The 17500-nt window shown below is 36.9% G+C and overlaps 1 protein-coding gene across 1 annotated transcript in view; it reads right to left on the bottom strand.

The window, feature by feature from the left end:
* The window catches only part of LOC115217188, a 102535-nt gene that overhangs the window by 64288 nt on the left and 20747 nt on the right, over window positions 1-17500 (bottom strand). The window contains exon 2 of the mRNA XM_029786822.2: window positions 3639-3717. Coding sequence (XP_029642682.2) covers window positions 3639-3674 — 36 coding nt within the window. The 5' untranslated portion in view covers window positions 3675-3717. The remainder of the gene's footprint in view (window positions 1-3638; window positions 3718-17500) is intronic.

Below are 17500 nucleotides of genomic sequence, written 5' to 3'. Positions count from 1 at the left end.
TAAATTAAAATACATGAGCAGCAACAGTTCTCACATCGACAATGCTCTTCTCAATACGTGTGAGGTACCAGTTAAGACAATCTTTTGCACTTCTTGCAGGGATGGTAAGCCAGGGATCATTCTCATATAATTTTCGGTTCCCTTCTTGATCATTCCTAGTGCTCCTACGATCACTGGTATTGTAACCGCCTTGAGATGCCACATTTTCTCAATTTCAATGAGTAGGTCTTTATTATGATTATTATTATCATTATTATTATTATCATTATTATCATTATTATTATTATTATCATCATTGTTACTGGTAATCTCTTGAGGCCGAGAAAGGCAGTTACACACCTCCTTGCTAAACAACCTGTACAGATGAATTGTTTATGGTGACCAAATGTTTGTGCTGTACAATTAGCTCACAGCCTCCTTCAGCTCGACGTTGCCTGCGCAAATGCACAAATGCACGACAAGTCAGATGTCAAAACGACTGAATACAGTACAAATAAAAAAACAAATACTGTAATGCATTTTTTCTCTACTGTAATAGAAGTTTTAGTAGAAGAATACAGTGGAATTAAATTGCAGCAAATTGAATGGAACTTAGAGTGTAACACTAGATATCTCATGACAAGAGAATTCAATATCGCCGAATACGAAAACTGTAAGATACAGATTATGCTATGATATTAAGCAAACCATGTCTTACGATATATAATAATGGAATCAAAGTTTAGCACTCTAATTATGAAGCCACCATGTCATTTCCGAAGATTTCCACATTATTTGATGGTATTGTATCCTATGCATGGGAATATCTTATATCTTTTCTATCTAATATCATCCAATTTTCTCATCTTTTATTACCTCACTTTATTGACCCGGCAAGATATTAAAGCAGCTCACAGTCAAACTGACAGTCATAATTATATTCCATACTTTATCTGTTTTTATGATTATATATCAATGCATTTTTGTTTCATGTTCTTTAAATACACAACACACTTTTTGTTTAAATATTTTGGTTTTTACTAAGGTCGGGTGTCATTTGACATTCAACATAAATCTATACATCTACATCGATTTTGTTTTAGAGAACTCCAGACCTACTTTAACGGAGAAGTTAACATTGATGGCATCCACCCGGTTTGTTACTGACTCTGGATTGATGAAATTCAAGCTCAGAATAAGTGGAAAAGGAATCTAAACATTCTGTTGTGTCTGGGGAGAGTCATTCTCTTTTTGTGCCTTATCATATAACACACTCACCGGTAAAATTTCCACGTTTTTCTTATTCTTATTGTCCTAAAATTTTCGTTGCGTCTTGCAACCTTTTCGATAGTTTTGACTCTCTAAACATATCTAAAGGATAAAAATATAACTAAAAGAAAAATGAATTTTGAATTCAAAGCAGCTTTCTAATGAGGCAGATATTGCTGATGTCTGATAGTTGATGAGTTTGGATGAGTCTTGCAGCCAATAAACATATAAACTCATACATTAAACGTGTGACATTGGTAATAATCAGAGGATATTTTAGACATGACTGTGGGTGGGTCAAGAAGTTTGCTTATCTGGGTTCAATCCCACTGCTTGGCACTTTGGGCAAGTGTCATCTACTATAACCTACATGGAAACTGAAAGAAGCCTGTTGTATATGCATGTGTGTGTTTGTGTGTGCCACAATAATCACCATCATAGTCATCATCATAGCCTTCATTATGAATATCATTATCATGACTATCATCTTATGATGACAAAGAAGATGATGATAATGATAAAGTTTGTGATTTTTCATGGCCATAACCATCATCGTATTCGTATATGTTTTATTCTTGCCAGCATTATGGCTTTACTATATTTTTCTGAAGATTAAAACACCCAGTCTTGACATTTTGTATGTTTGAGAGCTCACCATTTCTCTCAAGAACCTTGGCATGTCTTCATTATGATGGTGAAACGTGAGACTATGGAAGGTGGAAGTTGTCACTCTCTAAACTATATCAGTTTTTTGAAATTACCTTTTTTCTTAACTGGTTGCCTGCATGGGGGCTCAAACCCCAACCACAAGATATCCAGTTAGGGGTCACACGTGAGTCACAACAGTTTCACATGATTGGTCTATAAATCGACCAATCAACATGAAGCTGTGGCATGACATGGCTCCTTGGTTGATCTAAAATTCATCCCCTTTTCACCCTATAAAAACTGTTTGGTGCCTAACTCAGCCAGACCATCTTGGGCACTGACAGAAGGCAGACCACTAAGACCACCTCAGGCCCCTGGACAGACTACCTTGAAGAAGAAATGAATTAGGACACTCACTCCCTCAGCATCCCAGTTAGCTTTTTACTAGACACAGCTTGGTTCCTTCTCTTCCCTGTCGGCAGTTATGTCATCAGCATCTTTCTTTTGTAAATAGCCAATGAAGCTAATCATCATCATCATCATCATCATCGTTTAACGTCCGCTTTCCATGCTAGCATGGGTTGGACGATTTTGACTGAGGGCTGGTGAACCAGATGGCTGCACCAGGCTCCAATCTTGATCTGGCAAGGTTTCTACAGCTGGATGCCCTTCCTTTCGCCAACCACTCTGAGAGTGTAGTGGGTGCTTTTATGTGCCACTGGCATGGGGCCAGTCAGGCGGTACTGGCAACGACCTCGCTCGAATCTTTTACACATGCCACCGGCACAGGTGCCAGTAAGGTGATGCTGGTAACGATCACGCTCAAATGGTGTCTTTTACGTGCCACCGGCACGGAGGCCAGATAGCCACTCTGGCAACGATCACGCTCGAATGGTACTCTTAATACCCTACTAGCACAGACGCCAGCAATGTCCAGCAATAAATATGTTAAAAGTTCAAAGTTCTCAAATTGGTTCACTTACTATACATGCAGCCAGCCTGACCACATAACGATGGTCAACAGCAAAAAACCCATCCAACATTGCAACCCCACAACAATGGTGACATACTCCTTTGCAATACCTGCATTAAATTACAATATAAGCAATGCCTGACTTTCAAAGATGCAATGACGCTTCCTTTCACCCCATGGAACCAAAAATGGTTTAATAGATCCAGGCAGAGCGCAAATTCAGAAGTATAAAGTTTCGAAAACAAATTTCTAAATCTTCGCTTCCTCCAGTTTCTTTTGTTTGTCTTTTGTATTCTTCTTGTCTGTGATCCAAGTCTACATATGATGCAATTGTAAAGCTAGCCTTAGCTGGGTTCTTTGAAGAGGCGATAGGTGTGTAGAACGTTCTCCATCGCTTCAATGGAATATCATCATTAACAGCTTAACATTCAAAGACAGCAATTCACTTAGTAGTGACATTTGTCAGACAACGAGGAGCATGTGTGTGTGTGTGTGAGTGTGTTGTGTGTGTGGAGAGAGGAATGGCTTATAGTGAAAGATCAGGGGAAAGGTCAGGAAAGGTCAGATGAAAAGCTGGCTTAAATGGAATACGATAAAGGATGTACGGACATATATATGTAAATATGTAGATATGGAAAGATATAAACATGAGTGTGCAGTAATGTGTATTTGTGTTCGCTATGTGCATATGTGTGTGTGTGTGTGTGTATGGTATGCAAACAAAACATAAAACAGAATTGATATTTGAATAATAAAATATTGAAATTACTGATGTTTCATCTCCAAGAACTGATGAAGAAGACATTATCGTTTGGCTTTATGTCCAGGCGCCGCAGAAAATGGACCACCTAGAGAAGAAGAAGACAGAAACGGGAAGCCTTTAGTGAAGAGAAGAAAGAGAAAAAACTGAGGTTTGTTAGTGGAGGAACATGCGTACTGATATGCAGGCACAGACAGAAACACACACAGACACACACACACACTCATATACACACATATATGTATATATATGTATATATATATATATATATATATTATATATGCATGTATGTATATATATATATATATATATATAATTAAAATCACGATAAGGGTGAAAAAAATTGAATATTAATTAATAACATCAATTTAAAACACCAAGTGGCCTAGCGAAAAAAACTGGGATACAGTAAAAATTATTAATACAAGTAATAAGAGAGAGACCACATGTGGTCACTCTAACGCTAGAAATAGATCCGCAAAGGGAATCAACCACTAAAGAATTGTTCTCAAGCATTAATTCAACACGCCAAGAATGTAATCGGGCAGGACAAAATGAAAAATAACGAAAAAATAGATTAACTCTCAACAATTGTTTCATCGTTAATAGATGGAGTAATTTTACTTACATAATCATTTTCGAATCCTCAGTAGAGTATATCAAAAATGTAATTTGCTGAACCAAACACCAAAATGTGGTCTCTCCCTTATTACTTGTATATATATATATATTATATATACATACACACACACACATATATATATATATGCATATATATATATGTGTATATATGTGTATATATATATATATATATATATATATATACAGAGAGAGAGAGAGAGAGAGAGTGAGAGAAATTCCTCTATTTACATAATATCAAGCTTTCATTCATTCTTGAGTGTAGGCTCGAAACGTAAAAGACTTTTTCTATTCCTGAGCGTTATACTAATACATCTGTTTGTTTTGTACGCCACCTGTCTTCGTCTTTTGTTTTTTTCGTAAACTCTCCTACATATATATATATATATATACACACGTATATACACATGCATATATGGGTACAGGGCGTCATCAATCGTAAACAACATGTAATATGGAAACAAATGAGTTCAATACACAAACAACGAGAGAAATAAATGAAAAACGGGACAAGTAACATAAAGAACGACCTTTCATCAGTTGTCTGCTGTTTATCTTCTCCTCATTTCGAGCATTCAATGACAATATGAGTCTTCAAAGATAGTTGCTCCCATAAATACCAAAATAAAATTTGAGATTTATGGAGAATCAAAGATGAGAACAAAACAGGACAGTGGAGACAAACAAGGAAACCGAACAAAAACAAACAAGGAGGGTTGTTAGACCAGAACGAGGGTAAAATAGCAAACACTGGGGGAAAGATAGAAGAGAGAGATAGGATACGTCCAGTCCTTAGAACAATCCTGAACGAAAAGAAAAATGATCACAGGAGGAAAAGAAAGATGGACGATGGTCACATGTGAGCAATGAAAGAGAGAAAAGAAGAAACAGGGGGTGAGAGAGTGAGAGAGATAAATATAAAATGGTGAAGAGGACAAAAAGGGAATTAGAGAAAAGGATGAGAGAGAAAATGATGACCTTCCATAAAGGGTTAAAAGTCTGTAAGGTGTGATTTGAGTAAGTATTGGCTGCTATTTTTAGCAGTTTGAGCAACCATGTAGAGACTCCCTTACTGACCAAAGTTTTTAGCTAAAGCAGGACATATCTTAATACCACCACCACCACACCACCACCACCACCACCACCAGCATTACTACCACCCGCCACTGCTCCCACCATCTCTGCAACCACTACCATTATTATCATTGCCATCATCATCATCATCATTAACATTGTTGTCAACATTATTTTTACAAACCTCTTAAACCACATGACCATGCATTCCTTTACCTAGATCTATCCTTAAGACATAAAACATGTTGGTTTCCTTTTAAAGTCTGCCATTGACAAGAGATTGCCTGTTGTCTGTCAATGGAGATTGCTTGGTTATAATTACGTAAACACTGCCAGGCTGGCTTCAAAATAGGAATTATTTTTCAATTAGATCTGTAGCCAGAATTAATAATAATTCTTAATAATTTTTCCTATTAACATTGTCACATTGCCAAAGACAGCGAGAGTCTTCGGAATTGTTTGGAATTGCTTGTGCTGTATTCCTGGTGAAAACATTCATTAAATTTATCTCAGATTTCTTTTAACTGCATTTAGACATTCGGAGAGAAAAACAAATTTTTCTTTCTGAATGTAAAATGTAAAAATCTGAATAAATTACTAATAAATTGTGTTAACGAACTTCACCAAAAAAACTAAAAATAATGGTACTTTTATACATATACATATATATATATGTGTGTGTGTGTGTGTGTGTGTGTGTGTGTGTGTGTGGATGTGGATGTGTGTGTATATAGTGGCAAAGAGCAAGCAGTTGTTTAAGGAAGGTTGGGGCTCACTTAATTAAGTCAATTACTTGTCTAGAACTTGTTTGTTAATGCCAAATTGAAGAACGGTAGAGTCAATTCCTGCTGATTAAATGGACCGTTTATTGCTTGTCTTTTGTCTTGCTTCAGTCATTGGGCTGAGGCCATGCTGCAGCACCACCTTGGAGAGTTTTAGCTGAAGGAATCAACCCTGATGCATATGTTTTTAAGATGAGTGCTTATTCTATCAGACTCTTTTGCCAAACCGCTCAGTTACTAGGATGTAAACAAACTAACACAGATTGTCAAGCAGTGGTGGAGGATAAATACACACACACACACTCATACACACACACACACTCACACACACACATACTCATACAAACATACACACACACTCACACACATACAAACACACACACACACACATGTACACATACCTCTTTTCGATGCCGGCATGGGTTAGATGGATTGTCACAATCCAATTTAGTTCTTATTTTCAGTTACTCTTCTCCTAGGCATATCAGGGGACCAATTCGTACATCTCTCATCCATATATGGTTTGCTTTTGTACCTGGATTCCTTTTCTGGTGCAAATCTCTTTACAGAGTGTATTTGTTGCATTTTATCATGGCACCAGCACTGGAGAGGGTGTCATGTCCTCAATAAGACCAAAGAATTTTCTCTGCTCTGTTTTCTCTGTTCATTTGAAAACCACTTTATGTAGTGTACTGGTTGTAATTTAATCTTAATACAAACACCAAAAAGGTGCTTTGTACTCTGCAAAACTTTACATTGCATCCATTATTTCACGACAAATGTAAAGAAGAATGGTAAAGGAAGTATGAGAAATATTAACGAATTCAGTAAGGTTAATATCTAGCTCTGGAGTGCATTCTACATTAGAGTACATTAATAATGGAAGGGGCACTTTCAGAGCCAGGAGCCTTGTTGGCTGGAAGTAAATTAAGGATACCTTTGTACTTGGCATGAATATATATACTGTGATGAGTCTGGTGAGGTAGGAGTCAATGCAGCACACTTCAGTTTCACAGTGCTGTTACTACTTGCAGCAGGGAATTATGTCACCTGCATGCAGTCAAGTAGACTGAGCCATAAAAAGATATTTTACTCATTGAAGGCAGGATTGGAAATTTTCTGAAGTATTGTTTAATTGTTCAATACTCTGTCGATACAATAAATCATACACTCCCCTATTGACACAGCCATTCATACACTCCACTGTGGACATATCCATCTATGCATTGTCACATCCATCCTTCAGGAATTAATGAAGCCATTGAGAGAGATTCTATGTTTATTCACCCCACCCCACCATTAGTAAGTCAGCCATTATCTGATCAAAGACATTCCAGCAATGAACATCTTGTATTTTATTCAGATTCCTTGTATCTGTGACTAATTAGTTTGCTAATTAGTTAAGTCATTAAAGTGTCAGACAGAATGGAATTTATTCTGACTTTCTATGCTCAAAGTTCAAATCTTCAGCTAAGGCATTTTTTTTCTTTCAGAGTTAATAAAATAAAGAACAATTCCAGGACAGAATGCTGGAAGAATTGTCAGAGGGTCCTTTGCAGGTTATCTTGCAGTATTTGTTTTTGACCCGATGCATTCTGAGTTCAAATCCTTGCAGGGCTTACTTGGATGGGTGACTCAAACTGTCATCCACTTTAGCACCACTTCCTATTCTCGAGTATTTTTAGCAGAGTTCGACTCTGTTGCAAATATTTGGGACCAGATCCCTGGTTTGAGTGTAACTTCCATCATTTTTTCCACCATTCCCAGGGGTCTGAAAAAATAGTCAAAGGGTTGTGAATGTTTCTTCCCTCTTTGGCTAAACATTAAAAAAAAAAACACTTTTTATCAAGATGTAGGTTGTGGAGGCACGTGGCCTAGTGGTTAGGATGCTTGGTTCATGATCATAATGTCATGGGTTCAATTCCTGGATCAAGCAGCACAATGTACTTTCACTTCCCATAGCTCCAATCACTGCAGCTGAAAATGAGAATGAGTACCACCCAAGTGCTGGAGTATCCATTTGTCTGTCTGTCTGTCTCTCTCTCTCTCTCTTTCTCTCCCCTTCTCTCTCCCTCTCTTTCTCTCTCTCCCTGCTCAGTTGTCACATCCTAAATATGACAACTGGATCAAAGGGTGAGTGACACAAGAAGTTGACTGTGTGTTGTAAAGTAGGTTCCTCCCACTGGTGTGATGAGTGACATGTGACTGCTGTTGTACTGTAGTTGCTGTTTTACACTAGTAGCCACAATAGTTACTAGTCATAGGATACTATTGTATCTCCTCTTCGTACTGGAATACTAATACACTGACTTCTGTCTTACTATTACTGGTAGCTCCATAAGACACCACCTAGAACTGTCGACTCTCAACTCTTCGACTCTTGACTCCCTCTTGATGACTGACTCCTGGTTGATTTATAATGGCTGACTCTCACCACTTATTACTTGGAGGGGTGTGCAGTTTCACTATACAACACTATGTCTGCTCATCAAAAGCAATTAACAGAAGCATGGAACATATTACCAAGCTATACTCGATTGCAGGTGATGAGTTGGCCATTTGGTTTGCATTTTTAGCAGGACTAGCAAATAGGTAGAGGCTAGCTTGTTGTTTCAACTGCTATCCCTCGAATCAACTCATACTGACTTATAGGAAAAAAGATACATTGGAAAATGTATTCCTAGATACACAATGTCTGAAAAGAAGACGAGGGAAGTACAAACCTTCAATCATAGGTCTGTTCTATGACCGTTGACCTGGGGCTAAACAACATGAATAATGATTACATTCAAGATACAACCATATCAGAAAAACCACATACAACTTTGAGCTATTGAAGGAACCAATATGTAGTCTCTTGGTCTGCTAGAAATAACAGCCAAAGACTTCACAAAATGTTATAGGTCAAGAGGAAATGCAGAATTCATGATAACTTCACAGGGTAACTGAGAATAGTAAGAAGAAGGAAAGGAAGAGAATGTCCTGAACCTGGGGACCAGGCCCAAATGCTCGCAATGGAGTGGGCTCTGCTAAAGGGATTAGAGGTACCAGGAGATGGGTTAGGTCCTAAATACCCTGTGTTTAAAATCAGAAAGAAAGAACAATCAAAAGTGGAGCTCCTTCAATGACAGGTCTGTTGGACCAAGGCTGAAAGCCGAGGCTATAACAGCATCAACAATGACATCAAGAATAGATTAAGCCATCATCAGCATCAGCATCATCACCATCCTCCTCCTCCTCATCTTCTTCTTCTTCATCATCATCATCATTGTCATCATCATCATCATCATCATCATCATCATCATCATCACCATCACCATCATCATCATCATCACCATCATCATCATCATCAACATCATCGTCATTGTCATCGTCATCATTAAATTTTTGTCCTCCTCTTCTTCATCATCATCTTTATCATTATCATCACCATCATCGTAATTACCATGCTCATCACCTCCTCTCATCATCACATACATCGGCATTCTCATTATCATCTCACCATCACCATCGCCATCATTATTACCTTTAACCACTACCACTCACCACTGCCACCCACCACCATCACCTTTACAGTGGGATATGCAACAACAACAGCAATAAAAACTAACAACAACAACAAAAATGAAATGATAAAATGATACGTAGCAGTAATACACTGAGGCTCTGTCCCAGTGGCTCTATTGCAGTAATTCCTGACAAAATTTGGCACTGGGTGCCTTGCCAAAATAAATCAATAGCACTGGTAACTGGTGAGGCATTGTTTTCTTTGAAATTACCAGGCAATTGAAGAACACAAGACAGTAAATGGCTTATTAGAGATAATACATCATGTAATGGGTCGAGAGACACGGAATGAGGTTCTTCGTATGCAATATACATATTTTATCTTACTTAAACCAGCAGTGACTACTTGTCTGTTTGGATGCAAAGAATGGAATTAAAGATGGCTTCCTCTGATAACATGACTGGAATTTGGAATTTGGAAGAGTTGGCAACAATGTAATTAGGTCTGTGACAGAGTGACTTGATGAGCAGTTCTGTTGGATGGCCAATTCATTCATGTGACAACGACACACCACCAGACAGACGTCGGGTAAGATCACTGTTATCGTTATCATCGTCATCATCATCATCATCATCGGGTAATATCACTGTTATCGTCATCATTGTCATCATCGTTATCATCATCATCCTCATCATCATCATCGGGTAATATCACTGTTATCGTCATCATTGTCATCATCGTTATCGTCATCATCGTCATCATCGTCATCATCATCATCATCATCATCATGACAATCGCCAGCGACATCGTCCCCATCATTATCATTATCATGATATCCCTCCACCTCCTCCTCCTCCATCCCTCCTCCTCCCCATCATCATCATTGTTGCTATTATCGTCACCATCAACATTATTATTCTCATTGTCATCATTCTCACCATTCTCCTCATCCCCATCATCACCATCACCACAATCATCATCATCCTCATCGTCATTGTTGTCATCGTCATCGTCATCATCCTCCTCCTCCTCATCATCATCATTGATATCTTCTTTCTTGTTATCATCAACATCATCATAAACAGCAGCAACGTTATCATCAACATCATTGTGATTCTCATCATTATTTTTGTCATCATCACAGTTATTATTGCATTCAAGTTCAATGTCCTTACCATAGCTGCTACCACCACCACCACCACCAGCACCACCACCACCACCACTACCACCACCAGCACCACCACCACCACAACCACCACCACCACCACAACCACCACCACAACCACCACCACTACTACTACCACAACATGATCGACTGTCACTACCACCACCTTCATGGCCACAAGCTCCACCACCACCACCACCACCACCACCATCACCTCCATAGCCACTAGTACTACCACTAATACCACTATCATCACTACCAACACTACCACAAGATCCAGCACCAGTAACCTTTTCATTCGCTTAATTACAACAGATATCAGATATCTTTAATGTCAACCATCACCACCATCAATGCCAACCTTGCAACAACAGACACTAATATCACCATCAGCCATTTTCTGCTACCACTGACATCACCTCCTCCAACTCTTAGCCTCCTCCTCCTCCCCATCATCATCATCATTATCATCATCATCCTCATTACCATCATCATCAACACGGGAATTTGTTTATGTTGTGCTGTACCTTGGGCAAGTGTCTTCTACAACAACCTTGGACTCGCAAATAACAATGTAGTTATTGCTACAATTCGTGAATCATAATCCTTGATGTGAAAGTAAAGGGATGACAACACATTTTAACATCTTTCTGTGGATAGGAAAAATCCTAGAATTATCTTTGCTAGTTTCCTTTCTTGTAATAAAAATCATTAGTGCAACGTGCAGTCTTGTTTTCTGTCCACAGAGAGATTGATTGGTTATTGCTATTTATATCAGACACAAACCAAGACTCCCGAAATGGGAACTGCAGGTATTAATTTTTTTATGAATATCGCAGGAATGGCTGAGTGGTAAGAAGCTTGCTTCTCAGCCACATGGTTCCAGGTTCAGTCCCACTGCATGGCACCTTGGGTAATTGTCTTTTACTATAGCCTTGGGCTGACCAAAGCCTTGTGAGTGGATTTGATTGATGGAAACTGAAAGAAGCCCGATGTATATATACATATACACATATATACATACATATGCATATATATATATATATATATATATATATATATATATATATAATATATATATATATATTTAAATAATGAGGGAGATAAATTAATATTAATTTTAATATCAATTTAAAACCAGTAGTCCAGCATACAAAAAATCTGAGAAGTCAGAGAAAATTCTAATATATATGTATATTGGCATAGCAGTCTCGCCCTGCCAATATACACACACACACATATATATATATATATATATATATATGCATATGTATGTATTTGTGTGTCTGTGCTTGTGCCCCCACCGTTGCTTGACAACCAATGTTGGTGTGTTTACATCCCCATGACTTAGTGGTTTGGCCAAGAGACCAATAGAATAATTACTAGGCTTACAAACAATGAGTCCTCAGGACAATTTGTTTGACTAAAGGTGGTGCTCCAGCATGGCCAGAGTCCGGTGAGTGAAACTAGTGAAAGACTAAAAGAATTAAGGAATGAATAGAACAGCTCTGGTATTTTCCTTACTTAACAAAGACTTTTATTATTTACATTATTTACATTCGACGGATATTTACCCTCATCTTGTTTGTTGTTAACACAACGTTTCGGCTGATACACCCTCCAACCTTCATCAGGTGTGTTGCGGAAATTTTGAACCTAGGTTCTCATTCCTAAGATATTTTTCAATGTTATTATTATTATTGTTATTATTACTATTGTTATTGTTATTATTATTATTATTATTATTATTATTATTATTATTATTATTATTATTACTAGTTTTATTATTATTATTATTATTGTTATTATTATTATTATTATTATTATTCAGGTCATTCGGATTATTATTATTTTTATTCAGGTCAACTTGGATTCTTGAGGTTTATGGCCCTGTGCTCTTAACCACTACACCATATGCCCGTGGGATGAAGGCTGGAGGGTATATCAGCTGAAACATTGTGTTAACAACAAACAAGATGAGGGCAAATATCCATCAAATATAAATAATGCAAATAATGTCCGTAATCCCTCGTTTCTTAAATATAGGACTGAAGGACTTTTATGCCTGGTTTTTGTCAATATCGTATTTTGTTTCCTAAACCCATCGTATTTTGTTTCCTAAACCCATCCTTTCTATTTTACTATCCCCTCCACATCATCTGACCCCTTCCTTCCTACACGCCTCTGCTCTCTTAATATTTTCATATTTGTAAACATTGCCAAAGAATTTGCATTTTCCTCGTTGCTTTTTAATGATTTTGTCAAGACTTGTCGCAGGAGACAAACCTATGACATCATACGCACATATTGCATATGAATTAGGTTATTATGCAAGCTATGGCCGTCTTGAAACGGCTCTCGAGATAAGGCCTTGCATAGTTCTGTTCTTTTATCTATTTTCTTCCTTCTGTAATTTCTGAAATCTCTATTTTTTGTGCTTCATGTAAACATATTCCTCAAGCCTGCTTGTGCTTATGGACATATATATATATATGTGTGTGTGTATATATACATATATATATATTATATATATATATATATATATATATTTATTATGTACAATATATATATATATATATATATATGTGTGTGTGTGTGGTGTGTGTGTGTGTGTGTGTATGTATATATATATATACATATACAAGCACACACAAATGCGCACACACTTATCTCTCTCCTACACACACACATATAAATAATAGAAAATGGATTGAATGTCTTTCTTTATTCAAAATCATTACAATTCTTTCAACATATTGTTACACCAATATCATTAATTCCACTTTCTATTATTCATCTATTTATATAAACACTATGGGTACTATGGAGTTCCTGATGTATATCCAGTAGCAGGAGCATTTCTACTGTATGATGGCATCAGGTAGCCAATAACTGTGGACAAGCTTTGCATAGCATTCTACACAGTCTTTTTACCTGAATCTTATTTAACTCTGTGTGTGTGTTTGTACATGCATGTGTGTGTGTATGTGTGTACACACACTTTCACACACACATGTATGTATGTATGTACATACATATATATATACATATGTATGTGTATATATATATATATATATATATATATATATATAAATATATATGTGTGTGTGTGTGTGTGTGTATATATTAGGTTGGTAAATAAGTTTCTTCTGTGTTTTTTTTATTTTGGAATCTATTTTTTCCAAGAATTCTATTTTTGAATCATTTTGGAATCTATTTTGTTCTTTTTTTTTCTAGTTGATTTTAGTTAATTTTAGTTAATTTTTGTTTATTTTCAGATCATTAAAATGGAATGTCAAGTTAAGAAAAACAAGTATTTTCGACACCTCCTTCTTTTTTGCTTTTAATCAAGGTTCTAAGGCCGCAAAAGCTGCTCGCGACATTTGTGCTATGTATGGAGAGGATGCCATAGCTGAAAGAACCTCTCATGATCAGTATGCCAAGTTCAAAAATGGAAACTTTGACCTCAAAGACGCACCTCATTCTGGCCGTCCAGTTGAGTTCAATGAAGAGTGATTAAACCAACTTTTGCACGAAAATTCTTGTCAAATGACAAGGGAACTAGCAGAGAAAATGGAATGCTCCCAAACTGCTATAGAGAAGCATCTTCACTCAATCTTGCAAGAACCATGGCTTCGTTCCTACAAGATGAGAAAATCATTCTATTTGTTTAAATCTCAGACTCAGTGATTTCTGAAGTAGTGATTTCTGAAGTAGTAGTAGTAGTAGTAGTAGTAGTAGTAGTAGTAGTAGTAGTAGTAGTAGTAGTAGTAAGCAGCAGCAGCAGCAGCAGCAGCAGCAGTAGCAAATAACATCAGAAATAGTAGAAGCACCTGCAGCAGCAGAAGTAGAAGTGGTGGTGGTGGTGGTGGTGGTGAGTCCTCAGACTTGAAACAGTCTTGTGATGGGGGTTGATGCTGAACAAATTAATACATTTGATAAAATTGAGATTCTTAAACTTGTCCAACCCCATGGTGAAAACAGCAGTATTATACTGATGCAATATCTAATTTGTGTTCCTCCTCCTCTTCCTCCTCCTCCTCCTCCTCCTCATCATCATCATCATCAACATTTAACGACTGCTTTCCATGCTGGTGTGGGTTGTTCCCTTGAATAAAGATGGAAATGGAGTTGGATGTGATTGTTTGGCTGAGTCAACAGAGCAATGGGAAAAACATCCTATGTGGGATTTCTTTTGATTCTTTACTTCATGAGTTCAAATTCTGCCAATGTCAACCTTGCGTTTCACCCCCTCCCCCTAGGGTGGCGGTGTCGACAAAACAAAGTACCAGCCAAGAAGTGGTTTCAATGGTATTGACTAAAACCCCTTCCCTCCTTAAAATTATTGACTTTGTGTCTGAACCAGAAGAAATTATCAAAGGGGAGGGGCAGAGGAGAAAAATAATTTCAAAAAAATTTTTTTTGTTTTTTTGTTTTTGGTTTTGAGGGGTGGGGCTTGATATTTCTGAGGTTGAGCTTCACTGTTTTAGTCCAATTTAATTCTGTGCTAAATATTTTCTCAAGGTGCCAAGCCGTGAAATCCAAAACTGAAAACATGTATTTGCAAAGCCAACTTCTTAACCAAACAGTTTTAACAGAAAAGCAGCTGCAAAAAAAAAAAAAATATAAAAACACAAATAAAATAAAATAAATAAGAAAAAAGAAAGAAAAGCGTTGTGTGATGTAAATGTCAGACCAAACAGAGAAATGATTTCTAGTTGAAACAAACAGATCTTTGAACAATCAATGAAATAAAAAAAACCATAACAACAATATTTAGGCCATTAAATGTCTGAATCATATATTTCATTCTTCAGCGTTTTAAATACTGGAACATAAATGGTTATTTCTAAATGTTTATTTTTTATTCATTATCATCATTTGAATGTCCATTTAGCACACATGAAACGAGCGTGCACTAAAGCAACTCCAGTTATGTTCAAATCTGCATAATTTTTTTGTACAAGACCATGTTGGATAACAGTCCCCATTGTCTTAGATTTAACTTCAATAGATTTTGTCTAGTTTCCTTTGATTATCCCAGGCTTATACAGGTCATGTTGCTTTCTACCTCCTGTATGATAATCTCTCATTCCTTTCACTTATCCTTGGGTAAATTCAACTTAATCAGGGAACTACTTCAGGATTTACGCGAGTCAATGTGGTTTTTGTTGTACTTATCATTCTCTCCAATTCACAGGTGTTAACGAGTTGTGTCAATCAACAAATATTCATTATATGTAATGACTGATATACTTTCTACCATTCATCTCAATATTAATTTACCGAAGGTCATTGGTCAACGAAATATTTGGAAATTCAGTATCTCTTTGTATGGTCATTCTCAATACCTGCAACCTTAGAGCCCACCTGGTTTGGGAACAGCAAGAGAAAATGATAGAATTAACAGACACACTAAAAAAAAAAATCTATCGTTACCATAGATCTGTTCTATCAGTAATTTACCATTTTGGTTCCTTGCCAGTGGGAATCATTCATTTCATTTCCTAGTCCTATCAGCACAAACATTCTCTTACAAATGCTTCAGCCATATTTAGTTGGCTGTCTATTGGCAGAATTGTTAAAGCTTTCAACAGAATGCCTCTTGGTATTTGTTTTGACTCTCAGCCTCTGAGTTCAAATCCCACTGAGTTCAACTTGGTCTTTCATCATTTCAGGGTTGCTAAAAGAGTTACCCATCCAGAAAAGAAAACATTCCTTTTAGTCTCTGTTCTGGACATTTATATTCTGATAGTAACATCTACAACAACACATGGACCCAGCTATATCACCCTTAACACCTTTGATTCCAACCCACCTGAGCCGGTCCCTTGCTCTTTCATATGAAATCTCTGTTTAAAATGATCTAAAAAATCTTTCCATTAAAACTTCATGCTAATTGATGTTTCGAGTACCATGTTAATAATGGCACAGTTATGTTATTAAATTCTTCGTTATCTCCAAAAGCACTTGAAACAAAGACAGTGTTTTTAAACAGAACTATAGCAACAAGAGTACTAAAGTGGGGGCCTCAACCTTTAACCTTTAAATATCATCAGAAGGGTGGGAAAAAAAGGCATAGTCAATTGCAAAACTTCCTTAAAAAATTTTGTCAAGGCCTGTGCATATGTCTGTGGTCATCCTTGACCACTTGTGGCCCCATATGGCACTCAGCCATTCTCTCGATTCATTTGCACTCAGCCTTTCTCACTCAAAGCTTAATCTTGCATTTACAATGGAGGTTTTGTCTCTGTCTACAACTGTTTGTTTTCGTTTTATTCACATTAATCACAAGTCACCTGATTCTAAAAATATGCAGTGGAGATCAATGACAAGCAACGTGAATGGGGGAAAAAAAGACAAAGATAATGGTTATTAACAAGACAGAACCAAAGAAAATAAATATAAAGAGGCAGAAGGTTGAACAAACAAAAATCTTCAAGTATTTAGGCCAAGTAATAAATCAGGAAAGTTGCTGTGTAGAGGAGGTTGTTCAAAGAATAAAGCTAAAACAACATTTGTAAGAATGAAAGGGAACTTCGCCTCAAAAAACATATCCCTGCACCAAAAACTGAGACAAATGAACTGTTATATTATGCCAATTGTCCTCCACAGGACAGGAATTTAAACAATATATACAGTAACAGAAAATATGGGACCACTTGTAACATGGGTTTCTGCAGATTGGGCAGAATAAGTTGGA

This window comes from Octopus sinensis, linkage group LG11, assembly GCF_006345805.1.
Source record: "Octopus sinensis linkage group LG11, ASM634580v1, whole genome shotgun sequence".
Lineage (NCBI taxonomy): Eukaryota > Metazoa > Mollusca > Cephalopoda > Octopoda > Octopodidae > Octopus > Octopus sinensis.
Note: the sequence above shows the minus strand (reverse complement) of the source record. Positions and strands in the feature narration are given on the sequence as shown.